General features: G+C 44.6%; 1 protein-coding gene across 1 annotated transcript in view; it reads right to left on the bottom strand.

Annotated features, from left to right (window-relative positions):
* Positions 1-9,112: 9,112 nt before the first annotated feature.
* The window catches only part of znf385a (zinc finger protein 385A), a 37,812-nt gene continuing 23,096 nt past the window's right edge, over positions 9,113-23,828 (bottom strand). Inside the window, exons 4-7 of the mRNA XM_039010500.1 lie at positions 14,339-14,680; positions 10,974-11,158; positions 10,480-10,572; positions 9,113-9,850 (exon numbers count right to left, since the gene is read on the bottom strand). Coding sequence (XP_038866428.1) covers positions 9,581-9,850; positions 10,480-10,572; positions 10,974-11,158; positions 14,339-14,680 — 890 coding nt within the window. The 3' untranslated portion in view covers positions 9,113-9,580. The remainder of the gene's footprint in view (positions 9,851-10,479; positions 10,573-10,973; positions 11,159-14,338; positions 14,681-23,828) is intronic.

Below are 23,828 nucleotides of genomic sequence, written 5' to 3'. Positions count from 1 at the left end.
AGAGAGAGAGAGAGAGAGAGAGAGAGAGAGAGAGAGAGAGAGAGAGAGAGAGAGAGAGAGAGAGAGAGAGAGAGAGAGAGAGAGAGAGAGAGAGAGAGAGAGAGAATGTTGTTGTTAGTATGATGGAAATAGATCAACTGTAGAGATTTACAATAGAGATGTGGTTGGAGATGTGGTCAGGTCGGAGATCTATAAAGAGACCGGAGTTCTCGACTTGGAATTCTGAGTTGAGTGATCGTTCAAAACTTATTTTCCCAGTCTGAGCAAATTTTTTTCCGAGTTCCCAGTTGTCTTGAACTCACTGAAGTGTGAGATTTTCCAGGTCAGAGTTTCCAGTTGTTTTGAACACGGCAGAAGTCATTGCCAGTGTATTGTTCTGCCTGCGGCTATGGAACCCTGACCTCTTCACTGGACGTGCTACCTTGTCCCGGACCTGCTGTTTTCGACTCTCGCTCTATTGCACCTGCTGTCTCTAACTCTGAATGCTCGGCTATAAAAAGCCAACTAACATTTACTTGTGAACTGCTGACCTGTTACACCATCTACAACCACTGTGATTATTATTATTATTTGACCCTGCTGGTCATCTATAAATGTTTGAACATCTTGGCTATGTACTGTTATAATCTCAACCCAGCACAGCCAGAAGAGGACTGGCCACCCCTCAGAGTCTGGTTCCTCTCTAGGTTTCTTCCTAGGTTCCTGCCTTTCTAGGGTGTTTTTCCTAGCTTCTACATCTGTATTGCTTGCTGTTTGGGGTTTTAGGCTGTGTTTCTGTATAGCACTTGAGACTTCGGCTGGTGTAAAAAGGGCTTTATAAATACATTTGATTGATTGATTGATTGATTGACGCAACATTTTCTGGACAATCTTATTGAATGTTTATCCTTTAAGCTTGGAAAAGAGACCCATAAACCCAGACTTGGACCACACACCAACTCCACTGATTAGCAGGCTAGTGATTGCTTTGTAACGCTTGCAGTTAGCCACTGATTCCTTCCAAACCACTCATTGTTGAATTTACGATTTCCAACTTGTTGGGTAATGTTTATTTCCAATGGACAATGAGCACCGATATGTTTTATCAATAATTTCTCTTCATACGACAAGTATTGAAAAGGATTTGCCAGAAGATTGTTGACTTGATTCATGATGATGACTAAGATTTTGAAAGTATGATGTTGAGATCAGTCCAATCAAAGCTACGGTAGATATAACCTGATTTGACTTAATATCTGTGACCAATGGGCACTTCTAATGTAACTCTATGGCAGCACCCAAGGGGCTTGAATTTTCGAGCTCTACCCGTAGATTTTGTAGTAGTGTCCCCATGAGTGACAGAACACTGAGCCAATCAGAAACTAGAAAACATTAACAACCCTTACGCTCCATATTTTCCGCTGGCTGCCCCACCACCACAGAAAGCACTGAGCTAGGCTGAAACACCTGCATTTTGGAGCTGCCTTAATCAAGAAAGCAAAAAAGAGACCATGTTTATATATGGCTTTGTTAACTCAATTATTATTATTTTTTACATTGTTTGCAAACTGATAAGAGATGCGTATTTTAATGTCAAAATAACATGCAAAACAGGCAACAACAAAAAAATACATATATATATTTGTTTAGGCTAAACAGGTGGGGCTCAAAACCTGAATGACGGGTCGCCACAGAGAGAAAGCGTAAAAGAGAGAGAGGCGGAGAGAGCAAGAGAAAGAGAGAGAGAGAGTCAGAGAGAGGGAGGACCCGCTGCACAGAGTCTGAACTCAACAACCACTAGGCTACCTCTCTACCTCTTCAGGTTCCATTTAGAGATCCGTCATCCCTTTATCCTTCCCTCCATGTACATGCGATGTTGTTGACACTAGTATTCTGTCTGTTTTTGGGTCATGCATTGCTCCCTGAGTTGCTTTTTTCTCTTTTCTTGTTAAGTACTTGTAGTTGTTCACCTCCTTTACCCTCTGTTATTGTTCTCAATCTATGGGATGGATGGACTTTACCCTGTCATGACCTGAACACCATGAGAACTATCGAAGGTTACAGTTTTTTACAATCGCTAACATCTTTTTGTCCAATCTGTAGTCACATTTTCAAAACTCTAAACACAATTAGCACAACATCCGTCTGTGGACCATACCATTAACACAATTCATGTTGTTTTCACAGAATATGCAGTTAATTAACACGTTTCTAAAATGCTTAAATTGTCTTTACATACAAGCTTACCCAATACCAAAATGATGGATCTTTCTTGTTTTATTTAAAAATGCTTGCACACAGCATGCCAGAAATGAAGACCTAATGTTCAAAACCCTTAAATATAGTATAAAGCCTCTACTTCTGCAACAACAGCAGCTCAAAAGCTGTATTGAAACAGCTGATAAGCATTTCTGACCCGATTCAGGAAACTAGGTGTAGGTCGCAAGTCACGACTTCACAGGAGAACTGTTTGAATGTAAAAAAAGTTTTTTGAATCAAAATGCGTTTTTTGGGAGAAATGCCTTCTCGAACATGTAAACTTTCATGTGCCTTAATATCAAATTAGATGTGACTCACTGCGTAGGTACATCACCAAGCTGAGAGAGAGAGAGAGAGAGAGAAAGAGAGAGAGAGAGAGAGAGAGAGAGAGAGAGAGAGAGAGAGAGAGAGAGAGAGAGAGGATGTTGTTGTTAGTATGATGGAAATAGATCAACTGTAGAGATTTACAATAGAGATGTGTTAATGTTTTAGGCCTGTACTGTACCTACTGTATTAGTACCGGTCGTTTAGTTTTACGGTGTCTTCCAATACCCTGGTTATAAAGACAGAGTGGCTAGTGACCATCTGCTTTCTGTCAACATAATGGTCACGTTAATGACCATCAAGGCATGTCTTCATCTGGGTCTGTACATTGTCTCAGAGTAGGAGTGCTGATCTCGGATCAGGTCCTCCCTGTCCATATAGTCATTGTGATCTAAAAGATAAATCAGATTTACTTAATGCGTGCATACATTTTTACGTATGGGTGGTCCCGGGGTCAAACCCACTATACTGCCGTTACAAGTGCCATGCTCTGCCAAGTGAACTACAGAAGACCCAGTAATGCTGCTGTCACTATGGCGATTGAATAGTACATAACACTGGCTCCATCTAGTGGTCGGATGGTGGCTCTACATCAGACAACTGAGTCTAGGGCACCAACTGTTCGTCCTGCTTGTGATCAGCAGCCAAGCTACAGTATCCGTCTATATAAGCAGGCTTGAGGCCCACTGTAAGAACTACAAATCCTCTGGCATGTCAACAACATAGCTCAGGCAGTAGGAAGCTCTCTCATCCATTTATATGCGGATGATACAGTCTTATACTCAGCTGGCCCCTCCGCGGATTTTGTGTTAAATGCTCTACAACAAATCTTTCTTAGTGTCCAACAAGCTTTCTCTACCCTTATCCTTGTTCTGAACACCTCCAAAACAAAGGTCATGTGGTTTGGTAAGAAGAATGCCCCTCTCCTCGCAGGTGTGATTACTACCTCTGAGGGTTTAGAGCTTGAGGTAGTCACCTCATACAAGTACTTGGGAGTATGGCTAGACTGTCCTTCTCTCACTACATATCAAAGCTGCAGGCTAAAGTTAAATCTAGACTTGGTTTCCTCTATCGTAATTGCTCCTCTTTCATCACAGCTGCCAAACTAACCCTGATTCAGATGACCATGCTATATTGCTAGATTACGGAGACATCATTTATAGATCAGCAGGTAAGGGTGCTCTCGAGCGGCTAGATGTTCTTTACCATTCGACCATTAGATTTGCCACGAATCCTCCTTATAGGACACAACACTGCACTCTATACTCCTCTGTAAACTGGTCATCTCTGCAAGACCCACTGGTTGATGTTTATTTATAAAAACCCTCTTAGGCCTCCCCTATCTGGGATATCTACTACAGCCCTCATCCTCCACACACAACACCCGTTCTGCCAGTCACATTCTGTTAAAGGTCTCTAACGCACACACATCCCTGGGTCGCTCTTCTTTTCAGTTCACTGCAGCTAGCGACTGGAACGAGCTGCAACAAACACTCAAACTGGACAGTTTTATCTCAATCTCTTCATTCAAAGACTCAATCATGGACACTTACTGACAGTTGTGATTGCTTTGCGTGATGTATTGTTATCTCTACTTTCTTGCCCTTTGTGATGTTGTCTGTGCCCAATAATGTTTGTACCATGTTTTGTGCTGCTACCATGTTGTGTTGCTACCATGTTGTGTTGCTACCATGCTGTGTTGTCATGTGTTGCTGCCATGCTATGTTGTTGTCTTAAGTCTTTCTTTATGTAGTGTTGTCTCTCTTGTCATGATGTGTGTTTTGTCCTATATTTATATATATTTATTTATTTATTTTTTCAATCCCAGCCCCCCGCAGGAGGCCTTTTGCCTTTTGGTAGGCCGCCATTGTAGATAAGAATTTGTTCTTAACTGACCTGCCTAGTTAAATAAAATAACATTTTAAAAATGAAGCCATCCATTCTGAGACAGCTGGGACATTCAGCGACAGAAAGTACTGCTCTAGACTAGATAGAATGTTTCGCCATTCCAAAATCCAGAGGAATTGGGCTTCTAGAATTTCATCATTTGATATCTGATGTGATGATCAGAGACATATATTTATTTAGATCTAAATATACGGCTCTGTTGATGGTGAAATGGCGGAGCCGACATTCATTAAGGATATAATTGCAGTGCTGGTGAGCTGGTCAATTACGTGTGATGACATTCATTGTATATCATGCCTGATATACTGTGTCTATGTCCGGCTCTATATATTGCAATACGTTTGACCCTGGCCCAAAGGTATGTATCTCCCGCTGAGTATTTGCTATTAAAACAGTTCAAGTTAAGGTGGAGCCTTGTGTCTTTTGAACACGGGGACTGCTTTGACTCACACAAGGAAGCTGCGGAGGTTTCCTTCTTCAGTTTATTGATTTATTGACATTGATTTTCTTTTTTTCACCATTAGTTTCTCTCGACAGACACCAATAGCATTTTCATAAAGTATATTTTTTTGTTTAAAATGACATTTATAATATTTTACTCACATATGTATTTTATTGGCTCATTTTTTTGTATTATTGCAATAAACAAGAGTAGCCACTATGAGTTGGGTATTGCTACAATTCGACATACAAACTCTTACTTGTCCCCTCTGACAATGAAATTCAAAAAAATTACTTTATTGGCAAGACACGGTTTCACCAAAGTGTCTCCATCTTTATCTTTCTCTGGATGTTTTCCAAATGGCACCCTATTCCCTATTAAAGTGCACTACTTTTGACCAGGGCAGTACAGAGTGAATAGGGTGGCATTTGGGCAGCATTCTCTGCCTCTGGTGATTAATAAGGATGGAATAAGGCTAAGAGCCTACACACAGCTACCAGGACACCTGCTCAGAAAATATGTTCAACAGTTTGAATAATACATGAGGATGTACGTACCATTTGAGGTGACTACGATATGAACATATATGTGAATTTCTACTTCATGGATCTAACAGTGACAGAATCAAACACTTTGAACTGATCGGTTGGGTCATGGTTGTTAATAATGTTTGATGCTTTGTCAACCTTATATCAAGAATCTCTAACGTCTGTGCCTGCGTGGGCGGGTTAAGGTTTGTCTCCTGTATCGTGATAGGCCACTTCTGTTCCAGCCATGGCTTCTCTGGTCTCTGATTGGTGGGGAGTGGGGAGAGCAGGTCTCAACACACACAATATTACACAGGGTGCATCTGAAATGGCACCCTATTCCCTAATAGTGCATTACTTTTGACCAGAGCGCGATGGGCTTAGTGTACCATTTGGGACGCAGACATAATGATACACACCAACATGAACAAGAGCACTACTCCAAGTACACTTTTTAACTTCACCACAAATGAAATCATCTCCACCAAGTCAAGATCAAGTTTAAGATCAGGATTAAGATCAAGTTAACCAAAAGAGCACATTGGTGGATAAACTGACTGAGTCAGCTCTTACATAATGGCATTGATATAATCATATATTCTGTCATATCAGGATTTATTACTCAATACTCAACCTTATTTCTCACACACGAAAATGAAACACAACGCAACAAAAACACAAAAGTCCAAACTAAATGAAAACATCTTGTCAGATCAACTTTAATGCCAGGTCGCTACCTGGCGTGTACGTACCGTTCCCCAAGCAGAGATTGTCTGCTTTCCAATTATCTCTCTTTCACCCATAAGTGTACACTTTTTCACTCCCCCTTATTTAAAAGCATTGGATTTTTGCAAGCATGATTTACGCCATATTCCTTACACCAGTCAATTTTAAATCCATGAGGGTGGGTGTAGGATTGCACACTTGGGTAGAAGGTTAGAGAATTGGACCACAGCCATAATTACCGTTGGATTAGACCCCTTTAATATTAATGGCCCTTCCCTAAACCGCTTCTTTATTGTCCCTCTTCCGGCCCTGTCCCAAATCGACCTCTAGACCCTTCAACCTATGCACTTGAAGAAATCTTAAGATGATTAGATACGCCATATGGTAGTAGCGCAATCTGTCCGACTGATTGACTAGATGGCATTGTTGTGTCCAATCCGCTGAGATCGCTGCAAGTGCATAGGGTCTAGGGGTCCATTAGTATTGGGCTTCTCTACTGTACACTCTGCAGGTCACCTACTCTGTGGACGAACATAAAAGGCCTATTATCAGGCACGTTTCCCATTCATAGGACCAGGAGTTTTACACTGACTATGTGACTCGACCATGTGACCTGGCCAGGACAAAATGCATTTAAGCACACCTAGGACCCAGAGTTCACTGTACATTACCCTGTAGTGTACAACACATTGTTTACGCTTAACAACAACAAGTTAACTCTCCGATCAAAGGTAAGACATTAGAACACATTGCTTCTCGCTGGAAGGGCAGTGTACATCTCCGTTTGGGTGGTGTTCATTAGGGCACTTTTTGCAACAGAAAAACGAACGCAGGCGTTTCTTATTGGACGAGTTCAGGAAGTACCACCCTGTTCAGTTCTGTTTCGGCTAGTTTTCCTCTGTTTTGTGACCGCCGTGAACATGGCCCAGTGCTATAGCAGTGTTCAGCAGGGCAGGCTTCTCTTCGTCTAAGTCTCAGTTCAGTTAGCCTACTGTAGGTGGACAGCTCAGTCTCTGCATCAGGTATCTCACCAACTCCTAAATATTCCATCCTTCTCACTTCCACCCGTCTCCAACCATTCCCTCCTAAATAGAATGTTTGTATTTTTTTTTTAATTATTATTTGCACATATACTATAATTGTGTAGGTAACTATGAAAATGAACCAACCAACCCAAAACACAACAGAACAAAACATTGATCAGTCATGGTAAAATAATACACATAGCATTGCATGGCTTTCCATTTAAAGACAGGAAGGCGTGGAAGTCAAAAATAAAGAGGGCTGGGCAGGGTTTCCCAGGCCTGTCCTAAATACACTATGTGTGACCTTGCTGTGCTAGTGCTCCGGGGTGGTTGTCACTTAAGTTCAGTGTCTTCTCTCTCTCTCTCTCTCTCTCGCTCCATCTCGCTGTGCCGCTCTCGCTCTTTGTCTCTCTCGGGGGATCTGGTAGAGATCGTTTGGAAGTAGGCGGTCCCGTTGTTGCCCTTATGTAGCCTTAAACCAACCCTCCGGGTGGAAGAGGATGAGAGAGGGGGGGTCGATCCAGGCCGATCCAGTGATGCATAAGAGAAGACCCCGACCCTTCCGGACCCCAGAACTACAGGCCCCACACAGAGAGAAGGACAGAGAGACATACAGGGAGATACTCTACGTAGAGATACTGTACACTGGTCACACCACCCACACTGTATGGGGGGGGGGGGGGGGGTTGCATAGGTGGATGGAATACGGAATCCTGTGCTTTATCGCAGATACACAAATCATTCTCTCCGCACGCTCTCAGGGACACACACAAACAAGAACAGACTCTCATGTTGTACTTTGAGGACTAAGAATGACATTGCGGTCTCAATGAGTAGTAGATGCTGCAATACCAGTTAGAGTATATGGCAAGGTTCCAGGTTACTGTGTTAAAGGTGCAGTATGAACCAACGCATGCCTCCTCTGCTCTAGCTCCTCTCTCTCTGTTCTCGCGCTCTCCTATCCTGAGGAGAGGTTTAGCTGTGATCGTTATGGTGGTTGACACACTCCCCCCCCGCAGCCATCTTTGTTGTTACAATCTATTTTCAAACGCCAGCGTGTCTCCGCCTCCTCCACAGTGCCCCTGGGTCTAGATATCCAGTGACCCACGCTGGTCGTCCTCTCACCTAGCCCTGCCACAAGTGCCATAGAGTCCTGTTCCCCTCTCCTCTCTTACCCCGCTCTCCTTTCTCTCCCCCATAATCACCCTACACTCTGTCCCCGTAAGAGAACCCTTTTTGGTTCCAGAGGAACTGTTTTGGGTTCCATGTAGAACCCTCTGTGGAAAATGTTCTACGTGGAACCAAAAAGGGTTCCTCAAAGAGTTCTCCTACAGAGACAGCCAAAGAAGCCTTTTAGGTTCTAGATAGCACCTTTTTTCACAATCACCTTTACAGTCCTGTTCTCTTCTCTCCTCTGCCCCACCCCCACGCTTCACACATCAAGACGTGACCATCACAATCCTGTTGTCACCCACAGTAATACTCTAACAAGGACCTATAGGTCCGCCAATAGGAAGAGAACCTAGGGGTCAACCACAAATGAGGAACAAGGTTGCCTGTTTCGTTTGTGCCCCCGAGAGCGGGAGGAGAAATTTACAGTATTGTGGAATATTGCTATACTTATACATGGCTACACACGTTTATAATAGCGAAGAAGAAGACCACTGAAAAGCAGCTAGCCTACTGTACTGGCATACTATAGTAACAATATTCTCTTGGTTTGGAGGTGCATAGGAGGAGGTGGAGGTGAATAGTACATTAAGTACACGTTAGACCAGAATGATGAGGAAACCATACATACTTATAGTGTGGCCCAGCACATACTGCACTGGAATAGTTAGCTGCAGTGGAGGGGTGTGTAGATGTGTGTGTGTGCGTGTGCGTATGTGTGTGTGTGTGTGTGTGTGTGTGTGTGTGTGTGTGTGTGTGTGTGTGTGTGTGTGTGTGTGTGTGTATATATGTGTGTGTGTGTATATGTGTGTGTGTGTGTGTGCGATCAGTCTCATCAGTTTGTTCTATCGCTATATGCAGTGATGGATCTCACAGTGTGTGGGGGAGAGGGAGGTGGGGAGGTGAGAGATGAACAGGGGAGTCTATCCAATGCATACTGTGTATCGCTCCTCCTATCACTCTCTCTCTCTCTCTCTCGCTCTCTCTCTCCATCAGTCGATCACTCGCAGTCACACGTCTATGAGATGGAGGGAGAGTTTCAGGTCAGGGTGCCCTCTTCCCTTTCTTTTCTACTCCTCTAGATGTTTTTTACGTTTGATTTGTTCACCGATGATTTGTTTAACCTATCAATTGCTGTTTGTCGTTTATGTTGATTATTTTCTTCACAGTGTGCTTTTGGAGTGGCTGCTCCTGACTGGCCGAGGTGGAGGGGGGTGGAGTCAGTAAGGAGAGAAGAGGATTGGCCCGTGGGAGGTACGCATGGGTCCGGGGGCGGGTCTTAGGATGGCGTGGCTGAGAGGCGGGCCCTGTAATAGGTGGTGGTGGTGGTGATGTGAGGGGTGGTGGACGGAAGACGCTGCGGCGCGAAGCTGAGCCAATTGGTGGTTTGAGGAAGCGGCGGCGGCCATCGCTGCGGCGACCGCCAGGGGACTGGGCAAGAGCCCAGCCCCCAAACATTTGGAGAGATCCTTAGAGAAGGTCAGAGAGGACTGAGGGGAGAGAGAGGCAGAGAGCGAGGGAGAAAGAGAGGGAGGGAGAGACAGATACAACGTTTAGTGGCAGAAGGTGAACACAAGGGATTCAGGGGAATTTATATAGAAATTCCATTTCTGTTTGAACCTCTTTGATCTCATAACACAGAGGTTTCTGATCAAACTATGTTTCCAGCAAGCTACAAAATGGATCTTCAGCGCTTTGGTAAGGAATCTACTCAGAGGAGGCTCATGGGAGGAGCTGTAGGAGAACGGGCTAATTGTAATGGCTGGAATGAATTAATGGAACGGAGACAAACACGTTGTCTTTATTTGTTTGGTACCATTCAATTGATTCCATTCCAGCCATGACAATGAGCTCGTCCTCCTACATCTCCTCCCAGCAGCCTCCTCTAAATCTACTTTACCATTAAGTACTGGCTACTCAGGAGACAGCCAAACCTCCTCTCGTTAATTAACTGTGTGCATGTTTGAGATAGACGACATTGCAGTTTGAACTTTACAGAATCACTGATCTACCATCCCCCTCGCGTCCCAAATTACTACTAGGCTGATCCAGTCAAACGCGCTGATTGTTAATCTGATCTAGCCCTGGCACGATAGTGGTCGTAGAGGTGAAAAGTTACCGTGAGGTCAGCTCCCCTGTGCTTCTTGTGTCGGCTGAGAAGTGGGTTGGGTTTCCCTGCCACTCCGTCCCGGTGCCTTCGACTAGATATGTGCTGCAGGGCGAGAGAGCGAGAGAGCGAGAGAGAGGGAGAGAGAGAGATTAGGAGAGAGAGCGAGAGAAAGACAGGGTGCAGTGTTAGACAGCAGCCAGCCAGCCAGACAGGTAGGGTTGAACTCTGACCTCTTGAATTCTCTAACAGCCGGTCCCAAACTACTCCCTAACTCCCTAACCCTTCAACGTTTGCAGATCTGAATAGGTATAATCAGGGTAATGGTGGAGCTTACAAGGAAGGGTTTAGCGAATTTGAACTAGCTGAGCTCTGGACTAAGGAGCCTAACTGCAATATATAAGGTACAAATGATAGGTAAACAAAAGCAGTAGTCTCTAGTTAGGAGATTAAGAGGAAAGAAAAGATGCAGTATGATGTCCCCCCTTTCTTTCCATCTCTCTCACCTGCTTGAGCTGCAGTTCAGAGTTGACCCGCACGTTGCAAATCTCACAGTGGAAGGTGCGTTCCTGAGTGTTGGGGTCCAGCGGCCCCCCTCCCAGCTCCCCCGGGAGTTTGGGGCCCAGTCGAGGGTACGCCTTAATGGGACCCAGCCCACTGCGAGCCTCCAGGATAGTTTTGTGTTTGGTACCTACACACACACACACACACACACACACACACACACGCACGCACGCACGCACACACACACACACACACACACGTGTTCTTTAATTGACATAAAGAAAATGGTGTCTAACGATCCCATAAAGGATTGGTCAAGACACAAAAATAAGTCTTTAGTTCAGGATGACATCACCCCCAAAAACACTAACATGTACGCTATGCTGAACTCTTATATGGCTCATGCTAACCCCATCTCAATTGCTAGAGCTCGTCACCCATGTATATCTGGAATCCTTTCCCTCATACCACAGAACAGCATATGGTGAAGGAGAATATGACAACGAGAGAGCCAGCCTAATGGACTCTCTGGAACGTATCATCATCATCTCTAACTCAGCACACGTTCAGTTAGTGGAATGGGACTGGGAGGTGTAGTGTAATATATTCACCACTAGAGGGCCACAGTGATAAGGTAACGCCGGTCGTCTACAGAAGTGTTAGTTATGGAAGTAACTTAAGATGGTGTTTTTCAGAATCTCTGCAGTGTTACCGTTGACGTTGGCACCGAACTGAAACACATCTTTAGATCTCTCTGTTCTGTTAGGGTAGCTAATTCAATGTTCTGGGTCAGGGTTAGCTTGACTGAGAGGTCATGTGGGTGGTTGTAAGAATGTCTTACAGGGGTCAACTGTCTAGAACAACATCTATAAATTGAAGTCGACTCGTGCGTAGCCAGATCAACTGCTTTAGGTCTTGAAAGAATGGAAGAGCATGGTGCAGTATGTTCTGTGAGCTGCCTCGCATGAGCAGAAATATGAGTGTTCACATTTTTTGAATGGTTAGGATTACACAGACAGACAGCACTGACGACGTTGTGCCAAAATAGTCCCTATAATTAATTGCATGTTTTGCTCTTGGTTGAAAAAATTCCAGTCATGTCCTACCCTCTGCCGCCCCTGCCTCCACTCCTTCCTCCCCCGCTGTCCTCCCCCCTCCCCCCTCCGCCCCCAATCCCAAACCCCCAAGCAGTCTGGTTGCACTGAGTCTGACTGAGAGGTTTATGTACGTCCCAAATGGCACCCTATTCCCTATGGGCCCTGGTCAAAAGTAGAGCACTATATAAGGGGAAGGGTGCCATTTGGGGCGCAGACTTTAACTTGTTCTACCAAATCTTTGAGCTTTGAGAAGTGAGTTAGAGGTTACAGCAGGAGAACATGGGGAGTGGGGGAGGTCGGGGGGGAGGTCGGGGGGGGGAGCGATGTCTGGAATGACTGATTTCATGTGTGGACAAAAATGTGCACTTTTGTTACTGCCTTTGTTCTATTCTGGGCCGACAATGGACGAACCCCCTCGGGGTGTTTTTCACTTGTGCTCTGCGAGTCGAGCTCGACTCATGTTTACAATTAACTAAAGCACTACGCAAACAGACAGGAGAAGTTTCTAAACATGAAAATAGACAAAAACACAGAAAGGAAACCATTGTATAAACGTATGATTACGGTTGAATACACTTCCATCCATAACCTTGACCTCTCCTCTCTGGATGTAATGTTCGTCGCACCGCTAGACACACTGTCTGTCTCTCTGTCTGTGCAACAAGTGTTTTTTATTTTGGACTCTGTAACGTTTGAGTATTATTTAGGGAAAGAGAGAATATTGCTTCCAGACTGTGTGTTGATTTGGGCTGTTACTGAGTCACACACACATCTGAGTGTCTTCGTTTATCTCTGATTGTTTCATATCTGCCTGTGTAGCGTAAATTATCTTTGTGGGAGTTTGCATGTACGTACTTAATTAGTGCTTGAGTGCACATGCATACTGTAAGAGATGAGAGGGAGCCCTCTGTTACACGATCAACTAGCAATCTTGTCTTTTTCCTTCATCTCTGTGTCCTGCCCCTGGGGCTCAATCAAACATCTATTACAAAAAGCCTTCCAGAGGTTACTCTAATGATATCAGTGATTATTTCTCCATTGGTGGACACTTAATCTACATTAAGCTGTTCATTGATGTGTATTATCATGTCTGGCTGGCTGGTAGTCCAAGGCTATTCTCATTCCCTTAACAACACTGCCTTACTGCTGTGGCGTGGTAATGGTGATATGTAGGGGCTGGTGGGTGTGTGTGTGTGTGTGTGTGTGTGTGTGTGTGTGTGTGTGTGTGTGTGTGTGTGTGTGTGTGTGTGTGTGTGTGTGTGTGTGTGTGTGTGTGTGTGTGTGTGTGTGTGTGTGTGTGTGTGTGTGTGTGTGTGTGTGTGTGTGTGTGTGTGTGTGTGTGTGTGTGTGACATGAATCAGAACACAGAGGGAGTGAGGGCAAGTTAACTGCTTCCCCGGTTTAAAACAAAGCCACTGAGACTGAGTGGAAGGTTGAGCCCGAATGGAGTTGAGAGGAAACAAATACTATTTGAACCCAGGTCTGGCCTCATAACAGCTTTGTGGTTTTACAGGCTTAAAGAAACTCCTCCAGTGGTGGAGCATTAAGAGGGCCTCATCTACCAGCATTAACAGGACTTTCTCAGCTTCCTATTCAGGCTGAATGCCTGAGGCAACAGAGACCAGCTTTCTGCTGCATCCGCTTACAATATCACAAGATACATCATGAATGTTTGAGTGGGAGACTCAATAACTTCATAGAATTATTATCAAGACTTATTTGTACTGTCACTGGACTGTGTCGGCTACGCTGGCTGGGTGATAGAGGACGTGTAGAAACAGGAAGGAAGAAGAGGAGAAATATGCTACTAGGGGCATGTTGGATCAGACACTACAGTAAAACCATTTGGGAAGGACGTTTCTGGTTGTAGAGGTTATGCTTGGCTAGAGTCTTTATTTGGTCATCAAGATACTTTTGTTATAGAAGCACCCTCATCTGTGTTTGAACTTGAAACTCTTACCCCTTTTGGATTTTATTTTCCCTATGTGCTGGATGAAATGAAAATGGTGGTGTTGATGAGGGTGACGCAGGCCAGGCAGATGGGTAGAGGAGATTCGATCTGAGTTTAAATCTTTCATTATTTCATCTGGCACTCCACACAGGCTAAATCTCAAGCTCTCAAAGTATTTGAAAGAAAACAAACACTATATTAGCCCAGGTCTGTTGGTAAGGAATTCTCCATTAAGTACTGACTATTCAGAGGACTGCCACGTGTCCTCTCCGAGATTAGTAACCTGAAGATGTCACTGTCCATACGTATATTTACGTACCTTTGTTGTGAGCCTCCAGCTGTGAAAGGGAGTTGACGGCTACTTTGCAGAGTGAGCAGTAGAGGAGTTTCTTAGCTTTGTCCTCTTCTGTCTCTGGGCCGGCCGGGGCCCCGGGAGCCACAGGGGCCACTGGACCACCACTCTGGTCTGGGTTAGTGGTGCCGAAATTCAGGGGAGAGTCAGAGGATTGGGGGAGCAGAGGAGGAGGAGTGAGGGTGGGGGAGGTCAGCATGGGACACACAGAGGGGGCAAGGGAGGAGTCGGTGGTGGGAGAGGTGGAGAGGGGAGGCAGGGCCAGCAGAGGTCCCCCATTAAACTGTGACGGCAGAGGGCGCGGTTCGTCTATAAAGAGGAAACACAAAGGGAAATCATTGTCAAATAAAATGCAGTGTTAACAAAACAAAAAATGAGTAAAGCATGTGACTGAAACTATAACGTGTTTACAATAGACTTCCACGATGCTGTTCAAGTGTGTATGAGGTGAAGCAAAGTCAAGTGTTTTCTTTTACCATATAACCAAACACATCCCAACCCAAGCCAGAGGCCACTTCAACTACAACCCACTGGCTGGTTCAAAGATCACACAAACCCCATTTTATCTCACTAAAGTAAAGGATTCCAAAAGAAAAACACTGGCCTGCCATGGGGAAGTATTTTAGTATTCAGTACGACCTTATAATTGTGAACGGTTCCTTCCTTTTAATCTGTACTACAGCAATAACCCATAGGGAGGATTTGACCAAGCAGGCGGGGAACCAGGGACAGAACCAACTATGTACGTATACATACTAGTATATAAACACATGGCATATACAATATATAGTGAATATATGAATGTCTGGGGACAGAACAGAAACCACAATGTTTGGTCTTCTGAGGTGTCCGAGTTTTCCTCTCCTCTCAGTGATGTGGATTGCTTCCCAAATGGCACCATATTCACTTTCTAGTGCACTGCTTTTGGCCAGGGCCCGTAGGGCCCTCACCCCTGGTCTCATCTTATTAAAATGTTTCGGAGGAAAGAAGAGGAGATAGAAATGGGAAACAGATACTCCCTTGGCAGTGGATGGATGTTTTTTCACCTGTTATTGTTGGCTGAGAATGAGATGGAGCAGGGGGAAAGTGGCACAAGTGTGTTTTGAAAAGGGGTTCCACGGAAAACATTGCAAACACAAAACACACACACACTCATGCTAGGGCACACATTATTCCTCCCACACACATACACACACTTGATCTCTCTCTCTCTCTCTCTCTCTCTCTCTCTCCCACAGATGTACATCTAGTACACACATGTTTCTGGTCAGCCACTCCCATGCTGCAATGCCTCTGGTATTCACCCGACAAGCCACTTGATGGTGTTCCATAAAGACCCCCTAACTTTGGGTGGGTGGGGTGCAATTCAGAGTTCTGCCCTCCGCCCCACAGGCCCCCCTCAGTTGGGGCACCAAACTCTCCTTCACCACCAACATTGTCACCATTGCCACCCCTGCCACCACAGGACACACACACACAACCACCGACCACAGGATGTAGCTGCAGGCTGCAGGTGGGGGGGGGGGGGGGGGGTCGGACGGGAATGAAAGCCCTGTGGGATTATGGGTCTTAAAGGGGCTAGGGTGGACTATTTTTGGGAAGAACACAAATATTGACTTTAACTGCTCAATTTCCTTTTCAGGATTACTCCGCCTCCTCAACAAGCTCTCACAGTCTCACTGCGGAGTTAGACGTTTATCCACGTTTCTCCAAACCTCAAATTTCAACGTTTTTTTTGCCACCGAGGGTTGTTCCTGCTGCTCTGTATAGTTCCATTTCTCCAAACCTCAAATTTCAAAATGAAGGGCTAAGTTTAGCGTTATCCCGAATGGTTAAGGTAAGGGTTACGGTGTGGGATAGGGTTAAGAAAAACATGGGATCGAACACACCTCCTTCTGATCCAAAGTCATGGGATTACACCCAAGCCTTCTTGAATGGCGCTCACTGTTGCCCCTAGTAGCCATCTTTGAATGGATTTCCCGATGTCTTCAAATCAAATCAAATCAAAATAAAATAAAATTTTATTTGTCACACATATTTAGCGGATGTTATTGCAGGTGTGGCGAAGTGCTTGTGTTCCTAGCTCCAACAATGCAGTAGTGTCTAACAATTCACAACCATACACACAAATCTAAAAGTAAAAGAATGGAATTAAGAAATATATAAATATTAGGACGAGCAATGTTGGAGTGGCATTGGACATGTCGGAGTGGCATTGGACATGTCGGAGTGGCATTGGACATGTCGGAGTGGCATTGGACATGTCGGAGTGGCATTGGACATGCCGGAGTGGCATTGGACATGTCGGAGTGGCATTGGACATGTCGGAGTGGCATTGGACATGTCGGAGTGGCATTGGACATCAGGACGGATGGATAGACGTCCAATTTCGAAGTCAATCTTGAACAAAAAGCGCGGCTGCATCAAAGAGCAGGGTGATGGGTGTGTCGGGGTTGTGTGGGGCGATGGGTGAGTGGTGTTTACGGCTGGGAGGGGAGGGTTCATACAAAAAAATATATATATATAAATATAAAATATTAATACAAATAATGTTTTGTTGTCACATAAATAGGTGCAGTGAAATGTGTTGTTTTACAGGGTCAGCCATAGTAGTACTGCACCCCTGGAGCAAATGAGCGTTAAGTGCCTTGCTCAAGGGCACCTCGGCAGATTGTTGAGCTTGTCGGCTCCGGTATTAAAACTAGCGACCTTTGGATTACTGGCCCAACGCTCTAACCGCTAGCAACATCAGAGCAGAGGAAGGAGAGAGGGTGTGATCGTAAAGCTGAACTTTACCCTCTTAGATTGTTCTAGAAAATGACAACACATAAAACACGCACGTGCACGCTCACACACAAGCGCCTACAGACATGTACATACACAGGCCCTTAAACACACTCCTCGTACCCCCTTCTGTCAGATCTCTCGAAGTACACACACACACACACACACACACACACACACACACACACACACACACACACACACACCACCACCACAATACGTCAGCACGCCGATGGAAGAGCGCTGGCCTCCGACCGTGCCTCATGGAATAGTATTGAAGTTGATCCCATAGCATCCTGCATGTGGTTCATGTTAGGCTAAAGAGAGAAGGAGGGAGGAGGGGATGAGAGATCGTAATAGGGGATTTCATGATCCTCTATGGGCTGGAGGAGAGCTATGCTGTTAAGAACTTTCATTTCAATGCATCATTTCAATACTCTTCCTGCTTATTCACCACAGTCACTCCTTCGGGTGGTCCCCCCCTGAAACCGAGTTCAACTAGGTCTCAGCATTAGGTACCGTATGTTTTAGAATACATTCCATTTAATGCAATGGATTCCACTAGTGCTTTTAACATGAATGTCTTTATTGTTTATGCATTGTAATACCCATGTATTTGTGTCTTTGATTGCCCTTTGGGTATTGAATTTGATTCCTATGGTTTACCCCCTCAAACTCGGCTCAGCTTTTCATGTTTCAAACATGTTTCGGCAGACATTTCGCATTGATTCCCAGCCTCCAGAAAAAAGAATTGGATCCTCAATTGATCAGGCTTTTCCCAATTACAGATGGATAACTCCAATTACAGATGGATAACTCCAATTACAGATGGATAACTCCAATTACAGATGGATAACTCAAATTACAGATGGATAACTCAAATTACAGATGATAACTCCAATTACAGATGGATACCTCCAATTACAGATGGATACCTCCAATTACAGATGGATAACTCAAATTACAGATGGATAACTCAAATTACAGATGATAACTCCAATTACAGATGGATAACTCCAATTACAGATGGATACCTCCAATTACAGATGGATACCTCCAATTACAGATGGATAACTCAAATTACAGACGGATAACTCCAATTACAGATGGATAACTCAAATTACAGATGGATAACTCCAATTACAGATGGATAACTCAAATTACAGATGATAACTCCAATTACAGATGGATAACTCCAATTACAGATGGATACCTCCAATTACAGATGGATACCTCCAATTACAGATGGATAACTCAAATTACAGATGGATAACTCCAATTACAGATGGATAACTCCAATTACAGATGGATAACTCAAATTACAGATGATAACTCCAATTACAGATGGATAACTCCAATTACAGATGGATAACTCCAATTTAAAAGGCCAGTAGAGAAAATAACACAGTTGCACACGAGCGCACACGCACCCACACACAAGCCCACATACACACGCACCCACATACACACACACCGACTACAAACTACAACCAGATGCTTTAAAGTTGTCCTCAGTATAATAATGTTGTTATTCAGCATGATAATTAAAGAGTGAGGATGGTGTGGGCTAGACAGCTGAGACCAGGGGGGATGGTTAATCAGATAGGCATCCATTCTCCTCTGATGCGTTAGAAGATACCAGACGTGTACCATCAATCCACCCTGTAGCTGGCTCTCTATATGGGAATACAGACAGGAATGGAAGAAAGAGAGGGATGATTGGCCGATAGCTGGATAAAAGACAAGATAAGAAGTGATAGGGAAAGAGGCAGAAGTAGGGATAGAGATGGCTTATTTTAAGGAAAAAACATGTATAGCTGCCTTATTTTTTTCTTATTTAAAAAAAAAAAGTTACCTTTGTTTAAAGGTCATTACAATTTAATGCGGAGGGAGAACCAAAGAGATGTGTTTTCAATAACATAGTAAAAGTTGCTCAAGGGGGACTACTGCCTCATCCAAAAATGCTTTTAAAAACCATGTGCTAAACTAGTGCCATTGTCCTGGAAGGACAAAACAAATTAATAAATGTTCACTAACAATAAATTCAACACATATGAGCCAAAACCCTAGACAAAAAGCATACCAATACCACATTTTTAAATATAAATTGTCACGTTCGTCTGAATGAATGGACCAAGGTGCAGCGTGGTAGGCGTACATCTTACTTTATTCAATGAACACCGAAAAACATCAAATACAAACGAAACATAAAGTTTAGTAGGGCTAAACAGCACAGTACCAAAACAAGATCCCACAAACTACAGGTGGGAAAAAGCTGCCTAAGTATGATCCCCAATCAGAGACAACGATAGACAGCTGCCTCTGATTGGGAACCATACCCGGCCAACAAAGAAATAGAAAACATAGATTGCCCACCCTAGTCACACCCTGACCTAACCAAATAGAGAATTTAAAGGATCTCTAAGGTCAGGGCGTGACACTAATAAATAAAGCATAAAATGTTAGTTACAAACTCAGAGAAAGTAGCTGATGAAATAAAACATTTGATCTCTTTGGTAGCTACAGTACACTGTTTGAACACATGCGCATAGTGCTGGCTAGTTATGGTACTGCCAGTAACCAGGGGGGTGTGCTGGGATAAGGTGTACCCCCTTCGAGTGGTCAGTTGTTATGTTTACAGGAGGAGATAAGGGGCCTGTGTACAGGGTCAGAGGTAGGGTGTAACCCTTGTGTGTGGTTCCCCTCCAGCCCTCTCCTCCCTGGCTGTGTTACAGGAGTCAATGCTCAGAGTCCATGCCCTGACAAATTGAGGCTACTCTGAGGGCAAAAGGGAGTGGGGGGGGGGGGGGGGGGTAGGGCTCCAATGCTTCCCACAATTGTGTCAAGTTGGCTGGATGTCCTTTGGGTGGTGGACCATTCTTGATACACACGGCAAACTGTTGAGTATGGGGAGGAAGGTGCTCCTAATGCTTGGTATACTTAGTGTATATGATTAATTTATAAGTCCAAAAATGGATGTAGCAACTAAGGATTCTAGCGTTAATGATTCATGAATGGAGAAACCCAACACTGTTCTAACGAGCACTCAGCATCATTTATAATGCAGCATGGTGCCTTCTCCTCTCCTCCTGGACTCCGTATTAACTATGACTCAGATACACACGCAGGCTCCCAAGCGTCACTCAGCCTGGGTGGAAGAGCTGTCGACTTACACTAGCAAATAAACATTTCTGCTGTACGGTGTGGGGGGTAAAAGTTATAGACTACAGTTCAACTCTTCCGTTTTACAACCAACATCACATTAGGATATTGCAGTGATTGGTAGCCGTGTATAGTTTATGTGAGTAGTGTATGAGATCCAGATCCAGATGACTTTGTCATCAAAGTCCCAGACAACGTATATTGAAGAATTGAATGAATAAGACATGATATGAAGAATGCAGAGTGCCCTGAAGACCTTTGCTGTGGACGAGACGTCTGTGTCAGGCTAATTTTTTAGTCATAATCATATCCCTTAATCATATCCCTGAATCATAACAGGATCAACTTCCTGTTATTCAACACTACTCTACAGTATGCATGCAGTAATGTAACTATAGCCCTCAAATGAAAGTCATCTCTTTAAATAACCTTGGGTGTGTGGATTAAGCACACTGTAAGCACACCATAAGCACACTGGGCGCAGCTTGGCGGGTGGCTTACTAGGGCCCTCATTAGAGAGGGAGGGAGGGGAGTCAGAGAAGGGGGAGGTGAAGAAGGAGGAGGAGAAGGAGGTGGTGGATGAGAAAGAGGAGTAGGAGGAAGAAGGAGGAGGAGGAGGGCCACGGCTTGGCCTCTTCTTGTCCCTGTATAGTACAGGCCCAGCCAAACCCGTCTGCTCTCTTCCAAACCCCAGAGAGCTAAAGACCTTCTCTCTGGAGAACCACTGACCACAACTCAGCCCCAGGCTTTTCCTTCACAGTCCCCCAAGGGCCAGTAACTGATCTTAGTACAGTACAGTAACAACAAGCCCATATAATCCATCTCACAAACAAATATCTCAACTGGAATGTCTATTATTAGCACACTTCCATGAAATTCTCTGAAAAGATACTCAACCTTCAATATATTATATATTTCAATAGAACACATTGCACATTCATTGATAACTGAGGTTCAATAGTCATATCTCAAAGTCCCAGTAGAGGAAACAGAACTGTAAAGTCTGAAAATCAGACCAAACAAACAGACTTTACACAGTAAAACAATCTGCATCGACCGTCACACGGAACTGTAACGTCTGAAAATCAGACCAAACAAACAGATTTTACACAGTAAAACAATCTGTTTCGACCATCACACGGAACTGCATGGTAGTAGCCAAGTTCTGCTCAAGCATGGGAATTATTTTTCTCTCCTCTCACCCTCCCTGACCACAGCCCACAGTGTCTGTGTGTGTGTTTTCACACGAGTGCATCTGTGTGTATTTGTACGTGCCTATGTGTGTGTCTTTGCGTAGCATGTGTGTATGTTATCCTATGGACCCCACTATGTGAACTACAGTGACCGCCCAGCTAGACCCACCCACCCATTCTTCATCCTCCAGACAAGGCTCCTCCAACTGCTACATACCCCAGCTGGGACCACAGCTGCTGGCCCTCACAGGCCCTGGATGTCCCCATCCATGGAACTGATGTTGTGAAACTGGTATTGTGAGACTGCATCAAACACTGAGTGCACTGGGATACACACATGCACACACAATCGCAGCTAGGGAGAGAGAGAGAGAGAGACACACACACTCACTGACATTCAGGGAGATGACTGGGCTTCCAGGGTCACAAGAAAGAGTCTTGGATGGAAAAATGCATTCTTTCACATGTATCTGCTTTCACATTTAGATCATGGTAGGCTTGTTTTGACTCTGCTTCCCTCTGGAATTCTCTCAGAGCCTCATTAATTGAGGCTGGAGTGGTTGGACACTGAAACCTCTGTGACTGCAAGGCTGTAGGCTATATAGACGGTCAGACTGGCCTCTTAAGACCTTGTTGCAGTATTGTGCCGACCCACAGTTCTAGAAACTATGGTGGGTGCATAACCAGGCCAGATCAGTACAGCTTGGTTTGGTTTTAGTCCCCTTTAGAGCTATGTGGTCACCCATTAGACCCCTTCAGAATGTCCAGTCCTTCTGTCACAACACCATATGATGTCTCATGGTTCTAGTGGTGGGTTAAAGTCAGAAGAGAGATATGAAAACACCTTTGGGATGAAGAAAGGCAGCCACATCAGAATGTTAAGCCCCTCGCCCTCAATTAGGAGTTCTGATATGACTGGGCAGAGGGCTGTGTGACTGAAGGACTGCAGGCGACAGATCACCCTGTGAGGCAGAGAGACTGCCAGAGAGTCTGCCCTCATAAACATGTTTCACTATTGTGGCGACCCAAACTGTACTAGGTTGGCTGAGGTATTTCATTTTCACATTGTCCTTTCAAGTATGGTGGAATGTGTACGCAGGCCAGTCCAGTACAGCTCAATTTGGCTCGGCTCTGTTTGACTCAGTAGCGTGGAAATGGTTTTAGTTCTTGGGGGTAAGTGGAAACAAAGCCACGAGAAAGATATGAAACAAACTTAGGAAGAAGAAAGGCAGAGCCCTTCAGTTAGGAGTTATAACACCGTATGATGTCTGTTGGTCCCTGTCCTTTATCAGTTTCTATGTTATTGTTTCAGCTTTGTTTGATGACACCTGCTCTGTGTTTCCCTGGGGAAATAATGGTCAGTATAACCTTTATCAAATGCCAACACCAGATTCAGAATATGCCCCAGTTATTTAATTACGAAGTGTTTGATTCAGGGAGGGACGGAGATGGACAGAGTGAGGGAATGGAAAGTCCCGGGTGGAGAGACAGAGGAGATGGGCAGAGACTGAGGCCGAAAGAGAGAGAGGAGTATTTACACTTGAGTCATTTAGCAGATGCTTTTATCCAGTGTGACTTACGGTAGTGACTGCATACACTTCATACTTCTGTCCCCCTCTGTACTGGTCCCCCGTGGGAATCAAACCCACAGCCCTGGCATTGCAGGCAACATGCTCTACCAACTGAGCAACTCGGGACCAGAGAGTATGGCAGAGACTGAGGCAGAAAGAGAGAGCGAGAGTGAGAAAGACAGGCAGAAAGAGAGCGAGAGACTGGCTTCCCAGCGACAGAGAGTGAGAGAAAGAGAGGAAGAGAAAAACAGCTACACCCTCCACCTTGCCCTCTATCCCTAACAACCAACCTGTCACTCCAATAATCTGACAACAACACTGAATTACATTAGATTAGACTGATTAAACTGATGTCAGCTGTGATCTTTCCATACCAATAGCTGTCATCCGACAGCTAAGCCGTCTCTCTCGCGTGCTCTCTCCCTCCCTCCCTTAGCACCCTCTACCTCCTCCCAGACCCCACAGTTTATTTTGACTGTGTGACAAATCACACTCTAATACCTAATAAAACACGACCCATAACTATAAACACACCGAATTAAAGAGGCCAAGAAAAGCTGCCACGTTATGGTGCCATTGTGTGAACTGCAAATTCACCGGTTTGTTTCTCTGAGGTCAAGCTTTTAATAGGTAGCACGGTCCCAGATATCTTTGTGCCGTCTTGCCAACACCCCACGTGAAATTGACAATGACCAAAGGATTGACATAGGAGTTGCCAAGTCAGCACAAACACATCTGGGACCAGGC

This window comes from Salvelinus namaycush, chromosome 16 (assembly GCF_016432855.1).
Source record: "Salvelinus namaycush isolate Seneca chromosome 16, SaNama_1.0, whole genome shotgun sequence".
Taxonomy (NCBI): Eukaryota; Metazoa; Chordata; class Actinopteri; order Salmoniformes; family Salmonidae; genus Salvelinus; species Salvelinus namaycush.
This window is presented reverse-complemented; position numbering and strand designations above follow the sequence as displayed.